The sequence below is a fragment of the Meriones unguiculatus genome, chromosome 1 (assembly GCF_030254825.1).
Source record: "Meriones unguiculatus strain TT.TT164.6M chromosome 1, Bangor_MerUng_6.1, whole genome shotgun sequence".
Taxonomy (NCBI): domain Eukaryota; kingdom Metazoa; phylum Chordata; class Mammalia; order Rodentia; family Muridae; genus Meriones; species Meriones unguiculatus.
This window is the reverse complement of record NC_083349.1, coordinates 122,848,213-122,861,272: the sequence shown is the minus strand read 5'-3', so window position 1 is coordinate 122,861,272 and position 13,060 is coordinate 122,848,213. Positions and strand designations below refer to the sequence as shown.

Genomic DNA, 13,060 nt, shown 5'->3' with positions numbered 1-13,060 from the left:
GCGAGTTTATAAGGATATAGAAGGGTGATCGGTGTGGGGACTGTGACAGGGGCGTTCTTGTCAGAAATATGCTCTTACAGTGCCCAGGATAGGCAGAAAATGTGGGCATAGCAGAACTCCTTCCTTGAGTGGGAAATCTGAACTGCTGCATTGGTAAGCAGTTTATCCGATTGTCTGATTCCAAAGCCTGTGCTCGTTTGCTAGATCCACTCTTGTGGGTCAGTCCCACTCCATTTGTGGGCAAGAAAAACTTCCTAGAAGGGTCCACGAGCCCACTGAGATGCAGTTCTGTCTCTGTGTGTTTGTAAAGTTCATCCTCAGGTCTCAGATACTGTCTGTATGAGGAAATAAAGAAGTCCCCAAGCCTGTCATTTGGGAGTGGCCAGAGAACAACAGACTAAATAGGCCAGCCTTGTCCTTCTGGTTCCCAAACCTGAAGGGACTGTTCAATCTTGCACAGACTTTAGCTGGCTCAATGCATGATCCTTGCCAACGTTTCAGGAATATCTCACCAAAGCCAAATTCATAGCAGGCTGGAGATGATCAAGGTGGGTGACTGACTAGCACATTGAAATGCCCCGGGACTAAGTAAGCTGCTGCAGTTCTCACAAGCCTATGTGTGCTCCTCATTGTTTGCAGCCTGTTGTGAAGTTTTTCTTGCCCACAAATGGAGTGGGACTGACCCACAAGAGTGGATCTAGCAAACGAGCACAGGCTTTGGAATCAGACAATCGGATAAACTGCTTACCAATGCAGCAGTTCAGATTTCCCACTCAAGGAAGGAGTTCTGCTATGCCCACATTTTCTGCCTATCCTGGGCACTGTAAGAGCATATTTCTGACAAGAACGCCCCTGTTTGCAGGAGTGTTGTGAATGCAGTGACCAGGAACTCCCAGTGCATTAGTAATAGATTTCAGACCCTCTAGGGACAAGTGGGGAAGGGGAGAGAAAAGGGGCCATTGCAGGCATAGAAGAGAAACACTTTGCTTGTAGAGCAGGAAGGCTATACTTCAGCCTCTTAGTGTAGCAAGGAAACAAGACCCACAGCGCTTAGCTGGGCTCTTATTTCTTTGTTAGAGTGATAGGGAAACTAGTGATACAGACGTGTTTGCCCTAGAGAATCAAAAGTCAATGCCTCTTGAGCAAGATTAACTGCCCCGCAATATAAGTTCTCTGACAAGTCAAAACCTCAAGACTCAACCCCCCTCCCCCACCAATATAAGTTCTATGACAAGATGTCATTTTTGGCTTTGAAATCTGACTCAGGTTCTCAACTGTGGTAAGTGCTGATGACATTGATTATCCTTCACTGATAAGGATAATCAAAAGGATATGATCATATGTATCATAAGGATACATATTACCATATGTATCCTATTATGTATGATAATTTTTTAAGCCTTAAAAAGCACAAGGCTCATGCAATAGTGTGCGAACTGCTTGTCTTACAAGCCTGAGGACTTGAGCTTATTTCCAAGAACATAAGTTTAAAAAATAAAAAAGCCTATTGGTGGCACACTTTTGTAATCTCAGCACCAGGCAGGTGGAAATGAAAAGCCGCTGAAGGACCCTGAGCAGGTAGCCCAGCTGAATCAGTAATGAGTCTGTCTCAAAAACCAAAAGTGGATGGCACCTGAAGATGACATCAAAAGTTCATCTCTGGCCTCTGTGAATACTGCATACGCGGGAGAACATCCCTTTTATACACACTCACACACACACACACAAAGGAGAGGAGGGAGAGGGAAAGAGAAGACAGAGGGAGAGAGAGCAATCAATAGCAGGATGCAAGAATTTAGGTACAACATACAAACTTAGTTATACAAAAATGTCTGCATCTGCATCTATAAGTATGTAGGAAAACTAACAGAATTTACATATTAATGGCCAGATCACAGGATTATAGAGTATTTTTAGCTTCTTTATATTTTTTCTGTTTTTGTTTTTTAACATTTTTATTTCAGTATTTGGAACATGTCATGTCACATAGCCCAGGCTGACCTGGAATTTGCTACCCTGTTGCCTGAACCTTGGCAGTAATGATATTACAGACAGGCGCCACCTTGCTCAACTCCCAAAACTATTTATAAAAAGCCCTGAAATGTCTCTGTAAACAGAAAAAAGGTTACATGGAAAAAGTCAAGCTACCCTTGCAAGCAGCAGGCATCTCCACTGTAAATACAGATGTTGAACAAGAAATTGACAGTAGAGGTGAGAGAGATGGACCTGTGGTGAAGAGCACTGGCTCCTCTTCCAGAAGACGCAGGTTCAGTTCCCAGTACCACACAGTGGTTAACTACCACCTGTAATACTCCACCCAGTGGCACTGCACGCGGGTGGTACAGACATGCATGCAGGTAAAACCTCCATATAAAACAAAAGCAAATAAATCTTTTAAAAGATTTATTTCGTTATTTTCTGTATGAGTGCTCTATCTGCATGTGCACCTGCACCCCAGAAGAGGGCGTCAGATCCCAGTACAGATGGTTGTAAGTCACCATGTGGATGCGAGGAATTGAACTCAGGACCTCTGGAAGAGCAGACAGTGCTCTTAACCACTGAGCCTCTCTCCAGCCCAAAACAAACCCCCCTCCAAAAGAAAGAAAAGAAAAAGAAGGAAAAAATAAATAAATTCACAATAAAAGGCTAGAAGGAGTTCAGATTTTGAGTAGAAAGAAATGGAGAAGACACAGAGCTCAGTAGTTCTCTATTGGTTTTCTCTTCAGATTTCCTAGAGTTGACTTTAAAATCTTATTTATACATGTATGCATATGTGTGTGTATCTAAGATAGGGCCTCATTGTGAAGTCCAGGCTGACCTGGACTTCAAAATCCTCCTGTCTCAGCCTTCCAAGCATGGTGTGCACCACTTTGACCAGCATGACTTATTTACAGATTGATTTATTTTGAAGTGCTGAGAATTAAAACCAGGGCCTCAGACATACCATGAAAGTGCACAACACCCCAGCTGTGTCTTGACTCTTAAATCACAAAACAAACTCGAGGAAATCAGATTTATAGGAAAAATGGTGTCATAAACAAAGTCAAAGACATTTTAAACCGTCTGCCACAGCTTTGGGGAAGCAAAGTCAGTGGCTTTGAATAACAGCAGGCATAAAAATGTTAACTGTAAGAGATTATATGGGTTCAAGTGATGTCACAGTCCTGTAGGCTTGCTGGCAAGTGTGAGACACAGTCCTCAGATCACCAGTCTGAGTTCTGTTTGCAGTTCTTCCATTAGCTGAGCCATTCATTGAACTCCTAGGGTTTCCCTCCCCTTGTTGCTTGGTGTGATCTGGTCCCAGGTCTAGCATACTGGTTTCCCTGGCCTGGAAAAAACTGGGGATTATTTGAAGTCCAAGGTTGAGACCATCCTAACCAATGTTCAACCAGGCTATGCCTTTCCTGGAATCGGCACACAGCCTCCTCATGCACGCAGTGTTTCCTCATCCCTCAGTTTCAGGTGTCCTCCCTCAGGACATGTTGCAAGGACTGACTAATGCATAGAAGTGTCTCAACCCAGTGATGTGCAGTGCAGGTGCTGGGAGCTCCAGAGCCACAAAGCATGACAGTGGGGTCACCTTGACCTCAAACCACAAGTGTCCTGGATCTGGGCCTCCCACCAACCACGTGTCACAGTAAGTCTCAGACACATGGAGTTCTTTCCCCAAGGATGGGAAAACACGCACATGAATGGGCTAATATGGCTAGTGTGGTAGAGCAGAGAATCCTTCCTCAAGACAGCAACAAATGCCTTCTTTAACACCCCCTTAGCATCATCTCTTCCGGAAGCCCTCAAGTCATTGTCTGCCAAGGACAAGCTGAGCTTCCTCTTTTAGGCCCCAGAAAATGAATTCTCAGGGATATTTATTTTGCCTTGTTTTTGCATGTATGTATGTATGTATGTATTTTTAGACAGGATCTTGCTATATATGCTTGGCTGGTCTACAACTCCATATGTAGATCAGGCTGGCCTCAAACTTACAGAGGCCTACTTGCCTCTGCCTCCCACTTCTGGGATTAAAGGTGAATGCCACCATGTCTGACTCTTGTCTTGTTTTTACTTTCATGAGTTAACTACTTGGGGGGGGGTCCCACTTTTTAGTTTTAAGTCTTTCTTTCCTTCTTTCCTTCCTTGTTTCTTTCCTTCTTTCCTTCCTTCTTTCTTTCCCTCCTTCCTTCCTTCCTTCCTCTTTCCTCCTTCCTTCCTTCTCTCTCTCTCTCTCTCTCTCTCTCTCTCTTTCTCTTTTTCTTTCTTTCTCTTTGTAGCCCTGGCCATTCTGGACCTCACTCTGTAGACCAGGCTAGCCGTGAACTAAGAGATCTGCCTGCCTCTGCCTTCCAGTGCTTGGATTAAACGCTGGCAGTTTCAAATATTTTTGTAGATTTACTTATTTATTTAGTTAGTTACTTAGAGACAGAGATATGTAGTCACTAAAGACGTCCCTGTAGATGTCAAAGGATAACTTTGGGGAGTCAGTTCTCTCCTTCCACTCTGTGTGTCCTGGGATCAAACTCAGGTCGTCAGGTTTAGTAGCAAGCACTTTTATCTGCTGAGCCATCTCATGACTCCACTTTCTGATTTCTACTTTCAGATTGAGTATGTACTTAAGCCTTGGTCCTAGTAGAACCTCCCCCTTCCTTCCTCCTTCTCTCCCTCCCTCCCTGCCTCTCTTTCTCTCATCTGTCTGCCTGCCTGCTTACCTACTTATCTGTCCATCCACACACACCCCATTTCACTGGGAACCCAAATGAACGTTGAGCTGGGCCAATAAAAGCTCATTCATTAGTCACACTGATATCTCTGCAACTTTTTTTTTACATATTTTTTTTTCTGTCCCAAGGATGAAACCCAAATCTTTGCACCTGCTAGGCAAGCAGTCCACCTGAGTTGTATTTCACTGTACAACTTCCGCAGCTTTAAATCCCCTCTGTGGGTGGGGAGAGATGGGATTTTCCCAGAGCAACCAGGGGCAAGCTAGCGCCCACGCGGAGCAGCGTAGAGGAGCCTCTCCACCCTGCAGGTGTGTTGAAAAACATCTGTGAACCTGTTGTGCTGCTTTCCGTGGGTCAAGCCTGGTCTCTCGTGCGTGGACCTCGGAAACACCCTGGAGCAGGTGATTACCTGGAGACCCGGCAGGCCGCGGTGGAGTGGGAATGGGAGGCAGAGGCCACTGGAGGACACTCCTGTGGGAAGCCCTTCGCGTCGCTGCTGAGGTGTCTCTGTTAGCGCCCGGCTTTTTTGTCCCGCGAACGGAGACTGGGTCAGGCCCCCAGCTCTCCCTTACTCCGGGCTGAGCCTACTTGCAGAAGGGACCTGGGACCCCCTGTCGACTAATGTCCCCTCTGTACCCTGCCTGCACAGTGTCCGCCCGGAGCTTACTCTGCGAGTCTAGGGTCCCGCAGCAGCGCCACACCGACACGGACACCGAGGGAGGCGGGCAGCCCGTATGCAAATATCCGAGGGGCCCTGGGCTGCCCCTCCCGCTGGGATAAGAGAAGGGGCGGGGCACGCACCGGACCATAGCAGCCGCTGCCTCCCGGGAGCCGGCCGTGCGCTCCAGCGGAGCCTCCGGCCGGGTGTCCCCGCGTGTCGTCTACAGCCCAGACAGTCTCCCGCCATTCCTGGTAAGGACTCGTGGCCGAGCGGCGACAAGAGTCAGGGGTGGTTAGCGAGCTGCCGAGGTCCTGACGAGCGAGGGGCGACATGGTCCCCTTGATCTGGTCGGTACTTTCTTGGGTCCTCGAAACCCCGGGTGTGCACTTTCTCAATGGGAACATGGGAAGCCGGTGCCCACGCCGCACTCTCCCTGGCTTAGCAGGTGGTATCTCCCCAGGAGCTGCGCACTAGCCAGTTTGTCCCCAGGCGATATTAAGTCAAGTCGGAAAGAACAGCATTTGGTTTGTGCAAGGCTAGCTGGGACTGGCAGCGTCTCAGGTCGGTGTGAGATGGTGAGATGGAAGTAGAGAATAGGACTCCGTAGGGGCTCACGCTATCCAGTTTTCTGCAGACGTCCCAGGAAGAGATGCACTAGGGAGGTGACAGGCGCGGAGAATCCGCTGAGGAGCAAGGTGTGGGAGTGCACACATTTGAACGAGCAGAACAAATCAGGGCCCCCCAGACCCCCATGCTAACGTTGAAACTGCTGGCTGTGTCGGCCCAGCAAGCTACCTGGCCCCACTGAGAGCCATTTCTCTCAGCAGAAAAAAAGATTCTAGTAGCCTTTTGAAAAGCTCCCTTGATGTTTGTTTCCAAAGTTAATTCAGTCTAAAGATCCGCCAGCTGAGATCTGGGCCTTGACCTGATGTTATACTATGAAAAAAATCCCTTGTGTCACACCTTCATCCACTTTTCCTGGATTCCATGATATACAACATGCCAAGATGAAAAATACCCTTCCAGAAGCCTTCCGTGCCTAGCTAGCTATTCTCTGCCCATCTTTGAGCTGCTGTGCACTGGAGCCTGAGGAGTGCAAGGAACCAGTGTGGAACCAATCAGAGCTACTTAGGGCCTCGAAGCTTCCATATCGTGGGGCTTGGCGGTGGGGTATAGACATATTACTTGGGGGGCAAATGGGTGTCCTTAATGCTCCTGAAAATGCACTAGAAGATCAACAAAGCCAGGCAGGACAAACAGAGTGACAGGCAGAGAGGATTAATTCTGAGGTAAGGAAAGATGAAGTAGACAGCAGACACATCTCTACTCCTGTTTCTGTTTGTGTGCTTTTGTCTCGGTGCCTGTCGGTAACTGGATAACCAGAAGACTTACAAACATGTCCGAGTTTTGGCTTATTTCGGCCCCTGGTGATAAGGAAAACTTACAAGCTCTGGAGAGGATGAACAATGTAACCTCAAAGTCTAACCTATCCCACAACACCAAGTTCACCATCCCTGACTTCAAGGTAAGATCTCCCTGAGAGGAGGGAGGAAGTTATGGTTTGGAGGAGGGCAGGCGGTGGCTTCTCAGGAGCCAGGGAGAAGGACTCAGGGCAAATGAAAAAATGGTGAAGATAAACAAGCCCAAGCTAGAAGATGGGCAGGGATGTCAAGGGGACTTCATGACAAAGTCCCAGGCCCTTCTGGACCTGAAGCCACAGGTAAGCATGAACAAGGCAGGATAAAGTGTAGGTAGAAAGCAGAAGAACACTGTGTACACTTTGGCCCTTAGGAGTGGTCCTCATAATCTCCCTGTTTTGTCTGCTGCATCTAAACAACTCCACTGCATACCTGAATGTGTGGTTTAGGAGCTTTGATGGTTTTCTTGACCAAGAGGCGGTCCAGGATGTCCAGAGTCTTTCTGAATCTGTTGGGAGTCAGCAAGGGGATACAGTGTGGGGTTTTCAAGCTCTGAGAAGGCTCTTGTAGTAGACGTGGAAGTTAAGATGAAATAAATGTTAAAGATGAGCAAGATAGGAACCATCTTTTTTTAAAAAAATATTTTAATATTTTGTTTGTATGACTGTTTTATTTGCATGTATGTTTGTGCACCATGTGTGTGCCTATAGAGAACAGAAGTGGCTGTCAGAGACCTTGGAACTAGGGTTAAAATAGTTATGAGTTGCCATGTGGGTGCTGGGAGTGGAACCTGGGTCCTCTGGAGCCATCTCTTTAGGCCCCAGGAACAATCTTTTTAAAAAAGATTAGGCCAGGCTAGGAGATGTGGTGATTCATATCCACAAACCCTGTACTCTGGAGGCAGATTAGAGGGTTGCTATAAATTCTAGGCCAGCCTGCTCTAAAAAAGGAGTTCTGGGCTAAATTGTGAGACCCTGTCTCAGAGAGAGAGAGGTTGGGGGAAGAGAGAGAAGGAGGCTTGGGCTACAGTTAATTGAGGTCCTGGGTTCAAGCCCCAGCAGCCCAGGTAGAAAGCTGGGTGTGATCCACTTGGAATCCTGCAGTGAGGAGGCAGACACTTTCTTCCTGTGTCTCTGAAAGGACCAGCTGCAAGGAACCAAGCTTGGATCCCTCGAATCTGTATCAGGTTCACCAGCACACACTTATAATTCCAGCACTGGGTGAGCAAAGAAGGGGTCCATTGTCAGCTGGTCTAGTTGAACTGGTGAGCTCCACATTTCAGTTAGAGACTCTGTCTAAAAAACAAACAAAAAAAAAACAAGATAGAAAGAAGTTGAAAGGGACACCCTATGTTGACCTCTGACCTCTACAAGTATAAGTATCTGTGAACAAGTGCATGCACACACTGACATGCACATACTACACGCAGATGATAATAATAATAAAATTAAAAAATAAGTTCTCAAGCTATGTGTTTCTTTAAAGTGTTTTTCCACTTTTTAGTCTGCCTGTTGGCTAAAACCAGCCAACTCAATGTGAAGGGAGTCCCCTGTGCAGTTGTTGAAAGGACACCTTACACTCTTTGGCCAGAAAGCACATGATCTTAATTCCTTTATGGTCTTTTCCAGGTGGGGACTTTGGATTCCCTTGTTGGTCTCTCTGATGAATTGGGGAAACTCGATACCTTTGCTGAAAGGTAAAATATTTCTTGTTTACTACATACAAGTAAGAATTTGACATTGTTGTCAGAGGACACAGTGTTCTTGCTTTGGTCAAACGAAAGTATGACTTGTCTAAACCTGGTCTCAGAAGCCAGAAGAAAGAGCCAGTAGGTTCACCTGGGTATGTTGTGTCAATAGTGCTGGGTCCTTTGGGTCTCTTGTCGCCTTTTTTTTGAGACAACTTCTTTTCTTCCTTCCTTCCTTCCTTTCTTTCTTCTTTCCTCCCTCCCTTCCTTTCCTCTTTCCTTCCTTCCTTCTTTCCTTTCTTTGTTTTCTCCTTCCTTTCTTTTTTTCTTCCTTTCTTCCTTTTCTCCCCTTTTTTTGTTCTGATTAACAGTAATTTGCCTAGGTTGCCCTTGAGCTAACTGAAGCAGCCCTGGCTGCCTTTAAACTTCAGCATGCTAGCCAAGCCCCATGTATGCCTTCAGTTTATTTTTCAGTGATATGTACAAATAAGAAAACTTCAAAACAACAACAACAACAAAGACTACAGGGTGAAAATTAAGTTTTCTTTGGATTTGTTTACCTCCTCCCTGTTCCCTCAACTCAGTTCCTCTCTCTTGAAGCTTTGTCTTTATAACTTACTAGGCAAGGCTTTCAGAGGTAGTCTATGAAAATATAAGACAATATGTATATAGTCCTTGTGGATGCAGTGACACATGCCTGAAGCCCAGCACTCAGGAGTCAGAGGATTACTTGAGTCCATGAGTTCAAAACCAGTTGTCTCAACATAGCAAGATTTCTTTTCTTTTCTTTTCCTTTTTTCTGTCTTTCTTTGTTTCATTTGTTTTTTTTTTTTTTTTTTTTTTTTTTTTTTTTTTTTTTTTGAGACAAGGTTTTCAGTTTTCTGTTTCTCTGTGTAACAGCCCTGGCTGTCCTGGAACTCATTTTGTAGACCAAGCTGGCCTTGAAGTCACAGATCAATCTGCCTGTTTCCCTCCCCAGTGATGGGATTAAAGACATCTGCCACTACACCCGGCTCAACATAGTAAGATTTCATTTACAAAATAAGCTAGTTGTGGTGGCACTCGCCTATAATCTCAACATGGGTGAGGCAGAGGCAAAAGGATCCAGAACTCAAGGCCATCCTCTGCACAGCAAGGTCATCGTGGGCTACTTGAGACTATCTCAGTTGAGAGACTATACAAATAAAACTGTACAGCCTGAGAATAATTTTATGTAAATGGTAGCATATATTGTATATTCTGCTTTTTTCCTTCTTTTGTCTAATAATATACCTCAGTGAAAGTTTCATGTTAGCTCATGGCTGCCTGTTTGTTTGTTTCTGGGTGTGTTACCTTGCTTGTCTCTTTATTGCTGGAAGCTGACATCTTTTAGTCTTTATCCGTTGCCAACAGTGCACTGATGCCTGTCTTCTTGGTGTACATGTAAAGTGATGAAAACGTAGGTATGGGTTCAGAGAGTATGCAATTGCAGATATGCCCTTACTTCCCCTAGAAGAACTGCTGATCCCATTAATACTCTCAACAAAATGTGTGATGATCATGGCCTAAGAACTGGGTTTTCTGCTGGGCAGGAGGATCTTTGTGAGTTCCAGGATAGCCAGGGTGACACAGAGAAACCATGTCTGGAAAAACCAAAATGAGAGATTTTGGTTTTTCTGATTTTGGATTTTCTGATCCGTGATCAGTCTGTTTGCTCTATGTGGGAGGTTGGCTTAATCTAGGTGGAGACAATCTTCATCACTGCAGGTTGCAAAGCTAGGAGACGAAATTAACCATGAGCTGACAACAGTGGCTGCTGCTCTGCTATCGTGATGGGTGAAGGGGAGAGATGCAATGCCAGTCTTGAACATCTGAAAGGATGTTACCCTGGAAAAAGTGTGCTCTGTGCACCACACAGAGGCCTGACTGGCCTTCGATAACTCACAGCTAGCTAGAAGGCTAGGATCTACTCAAGCTGTCAAATCAGGTGATCTGCACAGAAACAGACAAGCTGAGAGCAGCCCCCTGGCTGTAGACTGCTTTCCATTTCCTCCCTCTGGGCAGGCTGCAGTGTGAGGTTGCTGCCTTGTACAGCTGGCTTAGGAGGCATGGGCTGTTCCCCAGCCAGCTGCAGAAATGACAGTGGTTCCTTCTCCTCTGCACGCACCTTAGCTCCTTCCTCGCTCACTGAAGCCCAGCCAGTGCTGAAAACTCTGATACTGATGATTCTGACAGGGTTTCCCTGTGTAGCCCTGGCTGACCTGGACTCTCTTTGTAGACGAGGCTGGCCTTGAACTCACAGAGATACACCTGCCTCTGCCTCCCAGAGTGCTGGGATCACAGGTGTGCACTATCACGACGGACTCATAGAACTATTTTTAAGAGCAGAGACTAGGCGCTGTGAAACTGAAAGTATATTCTCATCGTGTATGCATGTATTCCCAGGCACTTTCCTGCAGGGGAATGAGGCAGCTGTGAGCTGTGAGCACCCCCGAATACACACAGTCTCATTCAAGACAGGTGACTTTCCTTAGGAGTCCAACTAGAGCTTAGGGTACAAAGAACAGACTGCAGTCATAAAGGCTTCAGTCCTTTGGAATGGCCTCCCCAGTTCTTTGACTAGTCCTCAGGTGTTACTAGATAAACAAATGCTCGCTGGGCCTGTAAGTTGTACGGCAGGAACCTGTCAGCACTGCCTCTGCCCAGGGGAACAGAGAAGGACGGTTTTCAAGGTGTATTGTTTCCATAGCCTTTTATTATTTATTTACTTGGGCACAAGAGTGTTTTTCCATGTGGCTGCAAGGCTTATGCTTATGAGATCATTCCGTTTTTAGAAAATTTCATTCCTTCATGATGTCAGTGTCGGTTTACTCTGTAAATCATTTTTTTTTAAACATGTAAGAAACCCAGAGGTTTACCTTTAAATGGCCTCCCCTCTCTTCTAAATAGTTGAGTCCAACACAGAACCTTAGCCTGTTCTGCAGTGCTGCTTGATAGATTGCATTTCACAGGCGTGTGGCCCCTCTCGGCTGTTCCCCGTGGGCTCCTCTGATATGTTCTTGACTGCCCCTTGCCCTTAGGCACGTCACCTGTCACGTGGACTAACTGGTGGCTTTTCCTTTCCTGCATGCTTCCATGAAGTAGTCTAAGAGTTGACTGATGAAAGGGTGGATGTCTGTGCAGCAATGCCAGAGAGGTCTCACGAGGACACCGCGGCGCATGTGGGGTGGCCTCCTGAAGAAGTCTCTAGGCTTCCCCTCTCTGGCTGTGTGACCTATGACTTCTAAAGTTTTAGACTTTTGCACATAATCTTGTTTCCTTCTTGCTTTACTTGGGTGCTTTTTTTTTTTTTTTCCAAGAAAGCATATTGGATTGCTTGCTTAGTTTAAATTTTTTAAATTTCATTTGTTTGTTTGTTGTACACACATAGGTTAAAGGAAAACTTATGGGAGCCAGTTTTTTTTTTTCTTTCCATTGTGTGGGCTCCAGGGGTGAGACTCAGTTCATCTGATTTAACCACTGAGCCAGCACATCACATTAACCTTTCTTTATTTTGTTCTTTTCTAAAATACTAAAAGCAATGAATTTTTCCTCTGTATATTATATGTTTTCAATGTGAATGTGTTGTGTTGTCTTCTGTTTGTTTGTTTGCTTGCTTTGTTTTTCAGGACAGGATTTCCATGTGTAGCCCTGGCTGTCCTGGAACTTACTCTGTAGACCAGGCTGGCCTGCCTCAGCCTCCAGGGTGTTGCTATTAAAGCTATGCAGCGCCACACCTGGCAGCCATCTCATTTTTAATTTAGGTAGTCTGCAGTTTTTAATCTTTATATGTTCGGAAGGTTGTTTTATTTTTAAATTGTTACCTCTGCTTTATTTTATTTATTTATTTATTTATTTGTTTGTTGTTTTTTACATCTATTGCAGTGTTGTTAAAGAATGAATCAGGAGCTATTTCTACCTTTGAGCTCTTGAAATTTTACTTTGTGACCTAACCTATTGCTGATTCTGTTTTAAAGATTTATTTTATAATTAATTACTTTCATGCATGCATGTGTGTGTGTGTGTATGTGTGTAATGCCGGTGAAGGCCAGAGAGGGCATCAGATTCCTAGCAGCTGGAGTTACAGGCAGTTGTGAGCTACCTGGCAGGGATTCTGAGAAACAAATTTGAGTCTTCTGTGAGAAAAGTAAGTCCTTTTAACTGCTGAGCCATCTCTCCAATCATCTTTGTTCTTTTAGGCATTACCTTCATCATTAATGTAACTCTGTTTTTGATTATCCTAAAATTATACCTCCAGATTTCAATTATAGGTTCTCCTTGTCTTTGGTTCTCAGTAACACACACACACACACACACACACACACACACACACACAGAATTACAATTACAGGGTCATGGCATATTTAAGTTTGTACACATTGCTAAACTGTTCCTGTAGGGTGACAAGAGGCCCTTTCCTCATCCCCATCGCTAAGTACCCTTGAGAGACTGCCCATGTACCTGGCATAAGGAGGAGGCTGTGTGATTGTTTTCACACGTATTTCTTGGATTCCCAGCCAGACTAAACACTTTCAAGTGCCTATTAGCCACCTGTAGTTCC

At 45.4% G+C, this 13,060-nt stretch overlaps 1 protein-coding gene across 5 annotated transcripts in view; it reads left to right on the top strand.

Annotated features, from left to right (window-relative positions):
* Nucleotides 1–4,936: 4,936 nt before the first annotated feature.
* Nucleotides 4,937–13,060, top strand: part of Atp6v1c2 (ATPase H+ transporting V1 subunit C2) — a 36,944-nt gene continuing 28,820 nt past the window's right edge. The window contains exons 1-4 of one of the 5 annotated variants that reach the window (XM_060366192.1): nucleotides 4,937–5,116; nucleotides 5,365–5,627; nucleotides 6,763–6,901; nucleotides 8,423–8,490. In XM_060366192.1, the coding sequence (XP_060222175.1) occupies nucleotides 6,773–6,901; nucleotides 8,423–8,490 (197 nt within the window). In that variant the 5' untranslated portion in view covers nucleotides 4,937–5,116; nucleotides 5,365–5,627; nucleotides 6,763–6,772. Of the gene's footprint in view, nucleotides 5,117–5,364; nucleotides 5,628–6,759; nucleotides 6,902–8,422; nucleotides 8,491–13,060 lie in introns of all 5 variants that reach the window. The other 4 variants (XM_060366193.1, XM_021643438.2, XM_021643442.2 and 1 more) reach the window with 4 other exon arrangements.